Below are 16,833 nucleotides of genomic sequence, written 5' to 3'. Positions count from 1 at the left end.
TATTCAACATTCTGGTCTCTGTTAACTTTTAGATTTCCTGCTTTTGATAAGATAAATGTTTTTGTGAGAAAATGGGGTTGTCACAACAGCACGGAATAGTGTCTCCAGACCAGAAGACAACGGAACTTGGCAAGAAAACTTTGGCCATTTAGGTGAAATTAAATTCTCAAAGGTTATCACCACACTTAAAATAGCTAAAACAGCTGATGTACAAGCTCACAATGCATTTGCAATGTGATGCCTTGTGGCTATTTTCGCTGCATGACACTATTACACGACAAAGTATGAAATAGGGCTTAAGTGGTTAATGAATCATTTAACTTTCCTGAATGAAAGCACAAACACTGTCCTGTCCAGTCAGTCAGTCAGAGACACACACACACACACACACACGCACACGCACACGCACACGCACACACACACACACACACACACACACACACACACACACACACACACACAATTTTTACTTCCAAAATGGAATCAGCTCCGTGACAAAGAGAAATAGGTTTTACATTTAACATTGTTGATTTTTGTTTTACAAATAAAATTGTCGTTGAATTTTAACCTCTGCGGGTTTCATGATACCAATTAGGATTAAGAGTAAGTAATTGGAAATAATACACCAAGAGGTAGATTTTCAACTTCAACTGATGGCAACTGATAGACATCAACTTTGAAGTCTGTTAGCCTTTCGCAAGCCGCCACAGAGAAGGGTAGCGGTCTCTCATCACAGGCCCGTTTATCGTGGCAGGATGGTTGAGTGCTAGGACTTCATTAAGACCCTCTATTGTTAACATCTGGGTTCTGAAGAATGGGGCTTTCTCTGGTCAATTTTGCCCTGGCTTAACCAGGATTTTATTACCGCGTGCAGTTGACATTGGCAGCAGTGGCACGTCTAGCAATGGAAACCCTTCAGCTGTTCTAGTCACAGGAGATCAATCACAGCAACTTATTCCCTTGAAGCTCTGAGTTTCTGCTGAAGCAGAGTGGGACACAGAATGACCCATCAGATCCTTAGTCTGGAATCTGGAAGCAGGCTGGAATCAAGCATCTTCCTCCTGTATATGCGAGTGTAGCTCAATGCGCAGCTCAATGCGCAAGTTGTAAAACCATCAGAATAGTGGATACAAAATACTTTTTTTCACTACAAAACCCAGCCCACAATGCACTGCTCATTCCTAATATTACATGCTGCCTTTCTCTCTCTCTCTCTCGCGCTCTCTTTCTCTACCCCCCACCCTCTCCTCTTTGATGTGATCATCTCACAACTTGGGATGTTGTTGCTATGGTAACTGCTGAGTCATTCTCCACTGTTGGCCGACATCTAATTCCATTTCCCTGTGCAGCCAGGGCCCTCCATCATCCATCCTATACATTAGCGTATTGATCCGTCCGTGCACGCCACATGCTCGTTCAAAGCAGAGCGTGAAGAAGACCTGTCTCCGAGTGTAAATACTGGAAGGATATTCCGGCGCAAGAGGCACTGAGGGGGAGACATTCGGATGGGTAACGTCCCCACCACAGTGAAACACTGCCTGAGATATGAGCAACTCGTTCGAGACTACCCATGGCTGACGAACTGGCTTCTAGAGCGCAAGGTAGGGGTGGTTATCTTGGCTTTTACTGCACTGCACTGCACATGCTCCCGCACATGATGCTCTCATAACAAGGGGGGGGGGGGGGGGGGGGGGGGGGGCTGCACAGTAACCATGTGGAAAGGGGCAGATGGCATGAGATGCTATACTGTGCTTATGTAATGCTACTTGTGGTTTATACTGTTAGGGTAAATTCTAACATTTATGTCACATTAGAAATAAGAAATACAATTAACAGCTGGATATTGTGACAAATATCCCTCTTATTTCCACAGCAGACACAAGTACTCAGTATGAGGAATATACACATGAAATGTTTTCATTGTGGACTGATCTCCACAACAGTTCAACAGCATTGAAGCCAGAGATGGCTTTCTGTCGACTGTTGAAATTAGTCACATCATATTGTATGAGCCACACCCATCAAAGTCATATGACTTTGATGGGTGTGGATCATTTTCTTTCAAAAATATAAAATACAACAAAACACAACACTTATGCCCCATCACAATATCTAGTCTCATATCTATAATATAAATATATTGCCCAGCCCTAACCCGAAGGATTGATTTACTCTATGTAAATACTTATACTGAAGGTTATTCACCTTTGATATTGTTCCAGAGCATTTCAACAACACAGGAGTATCCAGACTTTGTTAAAATTGTTGAAGTTGGGCCACGAGATGGACTTCAAAATGAAAAGGTAATAAGGTATATATTGGTATTTCTTCTCTTCAAAATGAAAAGGTAATAAGGTATATATTGGTATTTCTTCTCCTCAGTCTTCAGTGTTCTAATAATATGCTAGAAATGGTGGTCACCTAGCTCGTGAAGAAACCAACATTACTGCCGTTTTCTTAAGCACGAAAACTTATTTTTCCACTATTGTCTGACACATTTTACAATTCCTCTCAAAAAATGTATAAATCAAATGGACATAAGCAACCACAAATTCCACAAGAAGGATGTCTTGAGTTCCCAAGGGTAGCTTATATTCACTATATTCTACATGAGTCGCGACCACAATCGGTTCCTTATTGCAGAAGAGGAGATTTACAGATTTACATACTTGTAAATAAGAGTTTGCAAAGAATGTAAACTAGGCTGCGAGTGAGTGCAGTAAATCATTCTGATTGCAGACGAGTGAGAAGACATGGCAGTAGAATTGGTCAAATGTAATTTGTTTTCAAACCTCGACTGAAATCATATCCAATAAGACCTATTTCAACTCCATTGTTCTCCAGGAGATCGTTCCGACAGAGGTCAAAATCCAGCTGATCGACATGCTCTCAGCAACAGGCCTGCCTGTGATCGAGGCCACCAGCTTTGTCTCTTCAAAGTGGGTACCGCAGGTAATAACTCTTCTTCATGCACGGCAAAGAAGTGCTGAGTGATTTATTAGGTTCTCATTCTTCTCTGTGGGATGGCGAAGGAAAATGATGTGTTGGACCCACAGATGTTAGGGAGGAAAATGTTGGGCTATTTTTTATGTCTAGTTTCATAGCGTGTTTTTTCATTCAGGACAATAAACTGTGCTACTATACCAATGTCATGACAACAGACAAACAGCTATGTCGGTTTTCTTTTTTTATACTGAGTGAGTATTTGTTCTTGATGGATTTGTACAATGCTGCCCTGCAAGGCCTGAACCGTTGCTCTAAAGTGTATGACAATTCAGATTAGATAAATCTGGAGGGTTAACCACATGAACCACATTAAACATTTGGTGGAAAGATATGAACATTTGGCCAAAATATCAGATCTACAACAGGGTGTGAGATTGTAGATCTGCAAATGTATCAACAAAGATCTAAGTGGTTAATAATCTGCATATGTCTTTGCTTTACCTCTCATTAAGATGGCAGATCACACCGACGTTCTTCAGGGAATCCAGAGGTCACCTAATGTTCGGTATCCAGTTTTGACACCTAACATGCATGGCTTCCAGGATGCTGTAAGCGATCATTCATAATTCATTATTATTTTTTTGAGGTTGATGCTTAGAGCAATATACTTTGTGGAGTTGTCAAAAGCTCAACTGATTCCTCTCTGTGAAAAAGGGTCAAGGTGTGACAAAGCATCAATTAGGCTTGAATGTGTGTTATACTGTCCATTTTCTCTCTGGTTTAAGGTTGCAGCTGGTGCTACTGAGGTGGCTGTGTTTGGGTCAGCATCTGAGACCTTCAGTAGACAAAATATCAACTGTTCCATCGATGAAAGTATGCTTAGGTTTGAGGAGGTCATTAACACCGCCAAAGAACGACAAATTCCAGTTCGTGGGTTCGTATTCTTTAAATTATAACGTCCCTTTTAAAATCAGTTTTATGCACTTTATGCTATAAAACTAACGAAGCCATTTACTCTCCATACTAAAATTAAATATATTTTTTCTTTTTCTATATGCAAGGAAGCATGCATTTGCACACTATCCAGAATTAATAGCTTCATAGCGAAATTCCAGATGTGTAATAAGTTATTCTATGCATTAATAAACCACAAACCCAGAGTGTGGGGATTTCACCAGTAGCTGTTGTTATGCTGCATGTTGGAAAATAATCCAGTGATGGTGATGTATTTATTTAATGTTTGACAAAAAGGATTCCCGGTTGATATGAGATCTACTTGAATAGCAAAATTAGGGATCGTCTATAGTTCATCATCAAGAATAGTTAACAGTAAGTCTCCTAGAAGTTGTACAGGAACAATAAACTATTATCAAACACATACCGGTATGTTAGTCAGTGGAGATTTTCTACAGATCAGCAGGGTACCAACTTTTTCAGCAATGGTCAAAAATATTGATTCTCCATGTTTGTCACAGTCCAAACACTAACTACAATGGCAATAATCAATTGCATTACCATTCCATATTAGCCTATACACAATTCAATACATAGACGACCTCCTGCAACCCAAGTTTGGGTCCCAAGCAGTGGTGGACAGTAACTAAGTATTACTAAGTTGAGTACTGTACTTGATTTTAATTTAAGTTTAATTTATAGTTTTTGCAAGCACAAGACTTTCAGTCAATTATAATTTTTATATTATTTTGCAATGTGTTCTAAACTTCAATGTACTATTGATATATAAGCAAAATCACATTGTAATTTGTATTGTTGAATAGGCCTATACTTACTTAATACATATGTTGTCCACCACTGGTCCCAATTAAGTCCCACAGTCTGTGCATCACCACTATGGAAAGAGCAAAGGCCTGTTAGTGACCCCAACTCACTAGCATGAGAAGAAACAATAATATGACGAGAAATGTCAACTGTTAGTTTAGCTCACTTCTCTTTTGAAAAAACATTATTATTCTAATTAAATTGATTCATAGGATAATATTGTTACTAATTCATCTCGTTCTGTTTCAGATATGTTTCTTGTGCATTAGGGTGTCCACGTGAGGGATACATTGACCCAGCTAAAGTTGCAGAGGTAGGATAGATGAACCTAGTTGAAATGCTTAGAGGAAATTTCACTGAATCTCAGATAGCTTGAGTACAATGAGTTGGCAGTTTAGTACAGGCTGTATGCATTTTATATTTAGTTTAGCCTGCTAAGCCTATAGAAGAAAAATTAAATACCATAAAGGCTATATCAGTCACACCCTGCATGTACTGTAACATGTTCACCTGCTAAGAATGTGGTGAACATAAATCAAACTTGAATAGAAAAGAATATTGTCTTCATTGTAAACTGATAACAGTGCTCTAATAAAAATCCTTATTTCGACGTTTTAAAAGTTCTGAAGAAATGTCATTCTTCTTTTCATTGTCATGTCAATGGCGCAGCCCCAAGCATGCTATGTAGTGCATCAGTGATTATCAGACTGGTGCTCTGGTTTCAAACTTCAGAAGAGAGACTAGATGTTCAGGCAGCCAATTATAAAACAGACACAATGTAAAATGTGAAAATGTGCACAAATCTCACCTTTAAATGATCGATTCTAGTATGAACTCTTTACTGTAGTGAGTGTAGTCTAGTTTATCATTATGCCAGCTAAAACATGCAAGTGGCCTAGCTCTGGTCCATAGCGCTAATGTGTTTCACGCATTAGAGCTATGGACCAGAGCTAGCAAGTGGCCATACTTAACTGTAGTAAACATACGGTATGTACGTAATTCACTCACCACTAGAGGGCTCTAACCGGCACACTAGGACTGTCTGAAGGGCAAGAAAATAATTGCAATATAGGGGGGAAACGGGAATTCCATGAACCCTAGAATATCTGATAAAATGTTTTAGATTACGTCCTTGAAATTATTCTTGAAATCGCTTGAACACTAACAGTCCTACATGAGCACAAGCCCTCTCTTCTCTGTTATAGGTGGCAAAAAGGTTATATGACATGGGCTGCTATGAGGTGTCCCTGGGAGATACCATTGGTGTTGGCACTCCAGGCTCCATGGTGAAGATGCTGCAGAGAGTAATGAGGGAGGTGCCCATCAGTGCTTTAGCAGTTCACTGCCATGACACCTACGGGCAAGCACTGGCCAACATCGTTACCGCACTCCAGGTAAAAATACACAATATTATATCCCAAATAATAATGGATGGTCAAATAAAACTGCTAAATAGGCCCATTAATCCATATCGGCGACTAAAACCATAATGGACCCAATGAACACTTTGACCATGCAACTGGTGCAATTGAAACATGTACCAAGTTCAAATTCATTAACACACTTAGTTTTCACTCATTTTAAAATAACACATTTAGCTACATAATTCAAATACTAGCCTACAGTAGGCTAGTGAATGACCTTTTCCTTTAGCTCTAGTACCCTAAAATGTTGCTCTCTGAACTATGAGGAAGAGCCTTTTGAAATGACAGACACGAGACCATCGAGAACATAATATAGTATAACAGCATCTGCCATCGAGGATAGGAAAGGGAATCGAATCCAGATTGGGCCAGAAGTTGAGCAGAGGACATTTTTATTTTTACTAGATTTTTGGATGTTGGGTGGTGGGACAGGGTATTGTAGGGTGTAGGCTACATCTAGAAAGAAAAGGTTGTGTGAGCTGTGAGGATCTTGAAAATTGTGAAATCTCACAATGTTGGATACATGGATGGACCTGGCATCTATGGAGTATGAGTTTGATTGATAATGATTGATTGGTTGATTGATTTAATACTACGGTAGTTAGAAATGTAAACAGCACGTGGTACAGTCAGACATTATAAGGCTAAAGGGATAACACAACAAAGTCCTGGGGACTCAGAATGAGGGGAGTTGGAGGACTCCAGTCTCCTTTTTTTGTGACCAACTTTTTGTGAAGTGTTTAGAGATGAATCGTCATTTAGTAACAGAATGTGTGGTAAGAACGGTATGTTTGTCTCGAGTATGTCAGACAGGAATAATGCTACCTTTGCCCAAAAGGCTAGTACTCCTGGGCATTCCCACATCATGTGTACGGATGTTCCAATGGGTTTTTGCAGACATAGTGAGCATAGAGGGCTTTGTAGTATTTTAATTTGTTTCCTGGGTGTTGAATAAAATCGTTGAATCAATTTGTAATGGGTTAGTTGATTGTTATAATTATAAGATGTTACAATGTATAATGTATAAAGATGTAAAATGTTATTCCATACGTTCTGCCAATTTATGCAGATATTGTAGTCCTTTAGATCTATGTTCCATACAGTGATATTACCTGTAGTAACATTTAACCTTTGTTGTAATTTATTATATAACCCGGATAAAGGGATAAAACAACAAAGTCCTGGGGACTCAGAATGAGGGGAGTTGGAGGACTCCCATCTCCTGAATAAGAGGAGGGGAGGCCTGACATATCTACGAGGAGAGGAGGAAAACCTGGGGATTTCTTGTAAAGTGTAAGAAAAAAGAAAAAGCTGATCGCTTTATGAGGGATGTAAAATATTCCATTGATTTCTCTTGCAGAGATCTGTAGAGCAATTCTGGCTCACAAATCCTGGCATCTTTTAAAGGAAGAGGATACATTCTTCTTTGGAGTTTGACATAGAGAAGCTCTATCCTCTTTGTAAGAAGATGGCAGCTATGCCAAAAAGATTTTTATTTCTTGGCGAGAGACGGAAAAGAGAGTCAAACCAGAAGTCATGTGGTCAGCACCCCAACCTTCATCATTTTTAAAAGGTGTTTGGAGGCCTGCAAGTACTTTTAAAGTCTGGCTTGGTGCCCTGACAAGGATGATGAATGCAAACAGTCCTTTTTTATATAATTTTGGGACTTTTTGCCTTTATTGATAGTGGAAAGTGGAGACAGACTGGAAACGAGGGGTGAGAAACGGGGAGTGACATACAACAAAGTTTGTCAGCAATGGGACTCAAACCCACGATTCGCTGTCAGGCTGCATTAGGAGTCTTGGTGCCAGGACCGCTAGGCCGGCCTGGGCCGAATGCAAACATTGAGGGGATCAGGGTAGATAATTTGCATAATATCAGATGTTACCCAAGAGAATGAGCAGAGTAAGAGAGTAATTTAAAATGAGAATAGAGAGTGATTCTCATAGATTCAATTTAGTTATTTTAAGTGCATAGTATTGGTGTTTTATATTAGAAGCTCATTTGCCCTGTTAAACCATGCCATAATAGGTGAACATTTAGCACCTATTACGCCAATGCGTAAAACATAGATACCTTGCCTTTGAATACAATCTAATCCAATTTTAATTTGTCCAAACTATTTTTGCACCGAAGCCACGCATAAGATGGATATCTATCACTCAAAAAGACACAGAAAGAGTAATATTTAACCATTCATTCTAAATGTGTGGAAATTATACCTTCAAATTAAGAACAACTACATTTTACTATTTATATAAGTAATAGCATGGAGCCAAAAAGTGTGTCCTGGTCCATGTATGATGCCATACATTTGATTTCAGCTGTAATGTGTCACTTCATTATCATTATGAATGTATCCACTGTTTGGTGGATATTAAAAAGGTCCTGTTTTCTTCAAAACAAAATGTGTAGATTACAATGAGACACATGAGAGCAGGACCCATCAGTCAACACTGAAGGGGGGGCATTAAGAAACACGATCTAACCCTTGTCACAAAGGAAAATGATTCAGGAACTGCCCACTGGAAGAAGGAAAAAAATCCCAGAATCTTAATGAACATAAGATATTTCCAATGGGCCCTCCCATCAGAGGACTCATGCATTGTTGTGAAGAAAAGGAGCTTTCATGGAACATTAATAACGCTCTAGGATCACAAACATCTAATTAGGTGGACAAAAACCTTTGGGGAAAAGCCCTCTCATCACTTCCCCATAGCGAACCTAAAACTTGTGAGGGAAAGTGGATATAAAACAGAGGTAATACAGATATGGCTGTATCAGTTCTCTGAGGCTCATTGTCTTAGCAGAGGATAGCTGCTCATCGGGGCTGGGTGGGTCAGCAGATGTGAGGGGGTCGACACAATGGCTCACCTATTCAGTGTCTGTCTGACAAAGCCAGTGCGAGAGCTAGGTGGAGAGACGGTTCCCCGAGGGGCTCCGAACTCATCTGTCGCTTGGCTGTTGAGCTATCTGACAATGCTGTGCTTAAAGGCCAGTGGAAGATGATCCGCTCACTGGCCGCTACGGAGCGCATAATATGACAAATGGCACTGCAACTGCAGCTGCAACTCTGGAGCTGGGATTGATCTGCAAAGCTCTCAGGATAAACCAAGGGGCTCGAGTCACGGTCAAGTGAGAACATTAGTCCAAGAGGAATACAGACATTCATTCAGAACCGAAGAAAGAACAAAATTACAGTTTGATTTAACTTTTAAAGTATTCATTCATGCTTTACAGATCATTATGTACTATGTTGTATACACTTTGTGCTGCTGATTCTCTTTGCCAAACAGTGAAATTCCCCCCCTGCCTGTTGACCACAGAAATAATCATAGCCATGGATATTTAACATTAGTTCACTCACAACAAAATGGAAATGAAAGATTTTTATCATAGCTTTCATTACTGGGTGCCAGTAGGCCACGACACCAACTGGGAGAGAAATGAATACCCCCAACCTTGTCAACCCTGAGTCACCTCTTTTGTTCCTGATAAAGACATTCCATGCTCTTTGTACCTTTTTTTTTTTTTTTTTTTTTTTTAGGAGTTCTGGGGGTCTTTGTTACAAACCTACTCCTGGCAGGTCCCACAATGAGAAAGTGTGTACTTAGATTTCACCATCGAGACAGGGAAATATATTTCATGTAGTCCAGCATTTCACCATAACCTACTGTATCCTATAACTTATGTAGTTAAGTAGGTAGGTGAATGAACATGGGTTGGGTATTTTAGCACTCGTAAAACTCCTTAAACAAGAAGTTTGTCTTGATCAATATCGTCCCATGTTTATTTACCAGGTAGTATTTAAACAGTGGGGGAATTCAAGATAATTGCCAAAAGTGGGTAAATTAGTTAGTTCTTCAAACAAACTGAGAACCAACATACTGTAGGTTTGTTTGTGAGGTTTCTGAACGTAATGTTGATCCCTTCACGTGAGACTGGTTTCATGACAAAACTCTTATAATCCTACTGTATTCACAAATATTTGTATTTAAATATTTGATAATTTATTTTCCAGATGGTTGGTATATCCAATGACACAGCTTGGAAATAATGTGTCATTGATCATGTAGATCATGTAGATGCATTATACAGTCACACAGAAAGAACCTCAGGTAATTTAAAATAAATTGAATATTACAATTTCATAATTATGTGGTGAAGTTACATAAGAGGTCAGCATCTAGTATGTATTTTTTTAAAGTACTACAGTGACAAACACAATAAATGTTTCACGTGATTTCAATGGTTAAAATTCACAATTAAATAGTGGCATAGTGAGATAAACAATGTGTATAACATGATGGAAGCATTGATGAGAGAGTAAAAGTAAAAGTACCAATACCACAATAGTAGTAGAAATACTTTGTTACAAATAAGTCCGGTATTAAAAATTTACTTGAGTAAAAGCACAACAAAAGTATTTGCACTAAAATATACTTAAGTACTGAAAGCAAAAATACCTATTTTGCAGCATTTCACAAGCTCACAAAAAATAGATATAAAAAAGTGTCACAACTGTGAGCTTGTAGATCGGCTATTTTCTAATAGCTTAAGTATGCAATGCATAGGGCTGAAGTGGTTAATGCATGTTTTGTAATAATAATCAAAATCGACAAAGTAACCGGTAACTATAAAGTTCTTAAATAATTGTAGTGGAGTAAAACATACACTCCAGTAAAGTAAAACATCCTCAAAAGTGTACTTGAGTGCATTACTTGAATAAATGTACTTAGTTACTTTCCGCCACTGTGTAGTGTAGAAGTGTGATGTAGGCATCTATACGAGTGAGCCAATGAACACAGGAGGTGTAGCCAACAAGGTACTGCAGATGTTTACCTTCCTCAAAGATTAGGACTCATTTCCTACTGATTACCACATGCTCAACACAATTAGTCTGACCACTGAATCCCTATGCGGTATACTTTGATGTACAACAAATAGTGAAAATAGCAGATCTACAATGCTGTCAACGAGTTGTGATGCATCCGTCATGTTTTCACCTTGTAGATTGGCTGTTTTAACTGTGAATGTGTTTATTTTTAATTGCACCCAACATAGGCATGCGAGGGAAAAGTACATAACTGAACATAATCATAAAGGGATAAAACTCAACTACAAGATTACATTTTCTGCCATATTCAGTCATCTATCAAATAATTATATGAAATGCCTACTTTACAGTTTACAATTTACACTACGGTATGCTGAATATTTTCCATTCATTTAATTCTTTGTTACTCATATTCATGCAATGGCATGTTTATTTATTAAATCTGTCCAATGTTATGGATATTTTACATGAAAATAGTTCCTTTCACATTCATGGATCGTGTGAAAGTAAAAACGTCATTGCTTCATTCCATTCAATGAACATTCTCTCTCGCTCTCCCTCTCTCTGACGCACTTATGAAACCATAATAGGAGCTTGTACATCTCCAAACTGGTCCACTTACAATGTAGAATGTCAACAAGCTTATCCAAAATCAAGTGAGCTTGAAAACGGTTCAACATAGGGTGTCCTTTTCCCAGGAATGTATTGTTTTTATATAGCCATGGCTGACTGAATGTGGCTATTTAACAGCAAATCCACATCTGGTTTCTGGGCAGTGTGAAGCTAATTGAACACTGGCAAGTTGGGGTTTTCTGACCACCAAACTCTGCGTGATTAGCGTCCAGAGGAACAGGGCATGCCCCGTTGAAGGGGATCGTTGTTCCCTTGTCTTCTGTTCCCTTCAGAAACAGTAGAACCCCGAAGAACCCTGGCTTTACACACTAACAGCTGAAAGTGAAAGCATTGGCATGGTAGATTACAACTCTGTGTTTATACAACAAAAAAGTCTGCCCAGTACAATATCCTGCTCTGGCTTTAACCAAGGTCTGGAAATCTCGTGCACAGCACACACCGGAGTGGATCCCCCTCCCTCCTTCTAGCACCCCCCCCCCTCCCCTCCCTCCTCCCCTCCCTCCTCCTCTTCTACCCCTGCCAACACAAACAGTAATTATAGCTGGCTCAGACAGCCCCTTAAAGAAGTACAGCCTTGTCTGGAAGAGAAGGCACCAATTAGGAGCATTGTTCAAAAAGCGCTACAGAGTTTCTAATAATTTTGTTTGCCTGGTTTGGTCCCCGAGGGGGAAAAAACCCTGCATGACTCCACGTTGAGGTGACCTGACCTGATGCCACTTGGAGGTCAGGATCGCTGTGTTCATTTAGTCTCACTGTGGGATCCCCTGACATTTGGCTGTGCCATGAAAGCTGGAAAACATCTCTAATATTCTCTCGACAGTCCCGGGGACATATGGAAAACATCCTGATATCTTGACCTGTGTTGCTGTGAAGACAAAGGTTATGCTTGTAGCTGTTGAATTATATAAGCGAGACCCACAATCCACAGGATGCACACATAGTAGTAACTTTACTCTTATCTCTGATGCTGAAACCTATATTCTCTTGGAGAATAATAAAGGTTTAATCTAAATAATGATTCTTTAGAACATTAAAATACTGTATCCTTCATTTATTTGCCATGAAATATGGTATGACATGTATTGTACAGCAATAGTTTTCTATTATCATAACAGGTGAAATGTAGATAACTAACTTCTTATTGATCATACAGTATATTTTTCATAGGCTACTTATATATTTCGTGTCCACAAAGAAAAAGAAACGTAGGTTTAAGCATTTTCTAAGAAACATTTTGAGTTTTTCAGTTTTGGTAAAACTGTCCAACAAAAGCAAAGGATATGCAGGGGAACAACTCACAACGCATCATTAATTCTCATATGGAGGCCAGACACTTGGTATTGTAGTCAGGGAAAATCCATTTTCCCACAAAACTGAGAAATATGACAATTACTTACTTTGACTGCCGGCAAGCCATAAACCAAAACTAAAATCTTGTCAACAAAAATAAAAATCCAAACTAAATCTTCATGGGTGTTATATTTACACGTGACAACTGGTAGAGAATCGGAACACGATGCAAGACATAGACCTGAGGTGGTCCAGTTGTCGCAGTGGACAGTGAAATAACGAGTTACATATGTAAATGTATCTAAAAGGTTCAAAGAAAAGGCTCTGAACCATCATGTACAATAATTGTATGATAAGACTGTGTATAACACATGAAAAGTCCCTGAATTAAGTGCCATGAAAGTGAATCCACATCATTAAGGGAAATGTAGATAGTAAAAACATGAGCATCCAAGAATCAGAAACATATGACTTGTCCTGTTCAACATTTATTATGTTCCTCTCTTCTGAACAAGGCCATAATTATGGGGGTACTGGTGGTTTAAAATGACAAAGAGGATGAGTAAGCCATATTCATTGCGGGACATTTTGTGCCCACTCATATATTCAAGACACAAGCCAACAGTTCTCCTAAACAGCTGTAAAACATGGTCTCCAGCCCTGGCAAAGGTTCAGTGTGCCAAACAGAACAATCAAATAGAAAAAGGGTCATTGTTCTGGGATTTTACCTGGGGTTAAGGCTGCGTGGAGGTGCTGAATGTCTCTCTTGTGTTTCTGTGCAGATGGGGGTTTGTGTGGTAGATTCCTCGGTAGCGGGTCTGGGTGGATGCCCGTATGCTCAGGGTTCATCTGGCAATGTTTCAACAGAGGATGTTCTCTACATGCTCCACGGCATGGACATTGAAACTGTAAGTACAATAAATTAGCATGTTAAAACCTGATGGGGTCCCAAATTTGGGCACGTCATTACAGGCAAAAGCGCAGAAAAAAGAAAAACACCTTTCAAAAAGAGCAGAAATAACAGATCTATAAGATCTATGATCTTCAGAATGTATCACATCGTAATGTGATACATTCTGAACTTTAAATCGGCTATTTTTTCCGCTATTCGTGACAAAGTAAAGTAGGTCCTTAGAGGGTTAGTTCAGATTTATGGACTTAAAGCTGTAAAAAATACTTGCTGTAGGAAATACTTGCCATTGGTTGCAAAGGTTTAAATTGATTGCCCCGTGGTGGGAGTTTTCTGGTCTGGTTTTGGTGAATTTTAAGTAGTTCCGAACATTTGGTGGGTGGCACTGGGGGCCACGAATTAAAAATAAATGAATCCACAAAACTAGAATAATTTGTATTGATGACCAATTTCAGCAACTTTCATTCACCTTTGACCCCTCTGTCACATGGAACTGTGGTTTTGTGCTACTGCTGGCTTAGTGATACTGGACACAAAAAATAGTGACATGTGACAGAAGTCACATTCACCTGACGGCCTACTTGTGTACATTGCCATCCTTCAAATATAATGTAAATTTAAATAATTATTTTTAATATCAGTGGTTTGCTGCTGTAAGCTTGTGTCCTACGGTCTTCTTGACAATTTGCTTTACAATTGTGCCCCCTGCTGGTGGTTAACCTTTACTTGGAGCGCCTTCTCACATTCTAGATAGTGGGTCTGATTTTAAGGGGTGTCCCCAGTTGACCGTGAAATGACAATAAATACGGATACTATAAAATCTGGTCAAACATTGGCCAAATAGTCAAACAGTATAAGAAAGGGGCAACATTGTTTGAAAATAGCAGATGCAACAAAAGCTCAGATTTCAACCAAGTTTTGATTGATTGATTTTTGTATTTCACATTATGCAGAATGGGTACATTTCAAACTAAAGTAAATACAAAAAGTTTGTGGACGAACCATGATTAAGCACTAACACTTGTTTACAACAGGGTCCCCCCTTTTCAATCCAATTCATCAGAACATTTAAAGACGTACAAATATACATCTATATAAAAAAAGGAAATCATCATATAGAGAAAGTAAAACAGGAAAGGGGAGGGGGGGAAGACTTAATTTACAGGGGCCAGTTTTGAATTGCAGCCGACGCACTAAATGCCTCAACTCCTACGATTTCAAATGCTTGTCAGGGTCCGCCTCCGGCCTCCCTCCCTACTAGTTCAAATATGATTATTTTGGGGGGTCCCCAGTTGAAATATGATTATGTTGGGGGGTCCTGAACTGAAAAGGTTGAGAACCACTGACTGATGCTCGCACACACATTGAGACATGTCAACTACCTCGTATGACCAGCGAAAAAAGCCAATCTACAAGCCCACAAAGCCATATTCATTTTTGACTGAAAGCCTACTGTACATTTTTTCTGCCATTAGTCCAGTTGCAACTTCCAAATTGTTTTCCACAGGTCTCATCACTTATTACAAACAAGCAAAATTACTTTTTGGAAATCGCAAATACAGAGGTAGCCCCAATATGTTCCCTCAGGGAACATATTGGAGCTAATACAGTGACAAAGAATTACATCTTTAATGGACGACCTCACCACTTTTCAACCTTCATATAGGTCCTCACTAATAATCATGATAAAATGGCAAAATATATATACTAAGCATGTGTCTCATAGGAGGGATGTGGGCAAGTAGTTCAGAACCCTGTCCACCAGTGACATCGTTAGGAAGATTCTTTTTAAACAAGATCTTTTTACAAAAATGTCCAGATGTTGTATTATACAAACATTAAATTCACTTCATTGTTAATGGCATTTAATGTTTGTGTTGGGGACAAGATGACGTAAAGTTTCCCTTCATTATCAATGGCGTTTTTAAAACAAATTAAACCTGTATATAGTCAATGGCATTTGACTAGCGCCCCTCAAAAATTGTGCCATTTTATCATGATTATTAGTGAGGACCTATTATATGAAGATAGGTTGAAAAGTGGTGAAGTGGTCCTTTAAGTAGCAAAGGTTTACTTACTGAAAGTCATTACTGATTCATTACAGGGAGTGGACCTTTCTAAAGTGATTGAGGCTGGCGACTTCATCTGCAAAGCTTTAAACCGCAAGACCAACTCCAAGGTTGCTCAAGCAAGAAGCAGATCATTGTAACTCAAAAGGAGAAATACCTGACTACTTTATTTTGCTATTGTTGCTGCATATAGATTTGATGCCTATGCTATATATGTATTGCCTTTCTCCAGTGGGGAGACCCTCCGCCCGCTTCCCACCACTGCGCACACACACACACACACACACACACACACACACACACACACACACACACACACACACACACACACACACACACACACACACACACACACTATTATAAATAAATAAGTGCCAAACAAAATGTACATGTAGTATGCTACTAAACTCTCTGTACACACAATACAAATGTGAAATGTGTTTATTTATGTACCTATATTGGATATATTATCATAGTCTATATATTACATTATTTACTAATACTGCATATTGTACATAGTTCATATATTTATATTTTTGAGAACGTATATGTAAGTATTTAACACTGTCACTATTTAGTGTAATGCAAACATACCAGGCAATAAAAAAAAGACTTCAGACTCAAAGGTTCAGACTCTAATATAATAGCATGGCATATAGAATGCTAAACGTTGCTGTCCTCTCCTCTTTATCCTATGTTTACATATAGTAATATACTGTTAATAAACATAATGTGTACTTAATGTTCAATTCTGTTGATGCATCAGTCAATACCATAATACCATTGAAGTAGCCTACTAATAGATGGTAATCTCAAAGCCAACCTTTAGGGGGCAGTAACAGTCAATGTGGTAGTTATTTTACCTAATATTGCATGTATCCCTCATTACACCTCACATAGACAAACCCAAATCCATGTCTACAAAATGGAGTACATTATCCTTTT

General features: G+C 38.9%; 1 protein-coding gene across 2 annotated transcripts; it reads left to right on the top strand.

Annotated features, from left to right (window-relative positions):
* Positions 1-1,505: 1,505 nt before the first annotated feature.
* hmgcll1 (3-hydroxymethyl-3-methylglutaryl-CoA lyase like 1) lies at positions 1,506-16,028 on the top strand (the record flags this gene model as incomplete). Of its 2 annotated transcripts, none has more annotated exons than XM_080781487.1 (9): positions 1,506-1,601; positions 2,226-2,303; positions 2,845-2,952; positions 3,459-3,554; positions 3,732-3,880; positions 4,975-5,038; positions 5,931-6,119; positions 13,692-13,817; positions 15,924-16,028. In XM_080781487.1, 9 exons carry the CDS (start codon positions 1,506-1,508, stop codon positions 16,026-16,028), a joined length of 1,011 nt encoding a protein of 336 aa, XP_080637613.1. The 2 variants fall into 2 exon arrangements, with proteins under 2 accessions (XP_080637613.1, XP_080637612.1); XM_080781486.1 differs by having other exon boundaries at positions 2,223-2,303.
* Between the last annotated feature and the right edge of the window lie 805 nt (positions 16,029-16,833).

Source organism: Protomyctophum bolini (assembly GCF_963924005.1).
Source record: "Protomyctophum bolini genome assembly, chromosome: 14".
NCBI classification, from domain to species: Eukaryota; Metazoa; Chordata; class Actinopteri; order Myctophiformes; family Myctophidae; genus Protomyctophum; species Protomyctophum bolini.
This window is presented reverse-complemented; position numbering and strand designations above follow the sequence as displayed.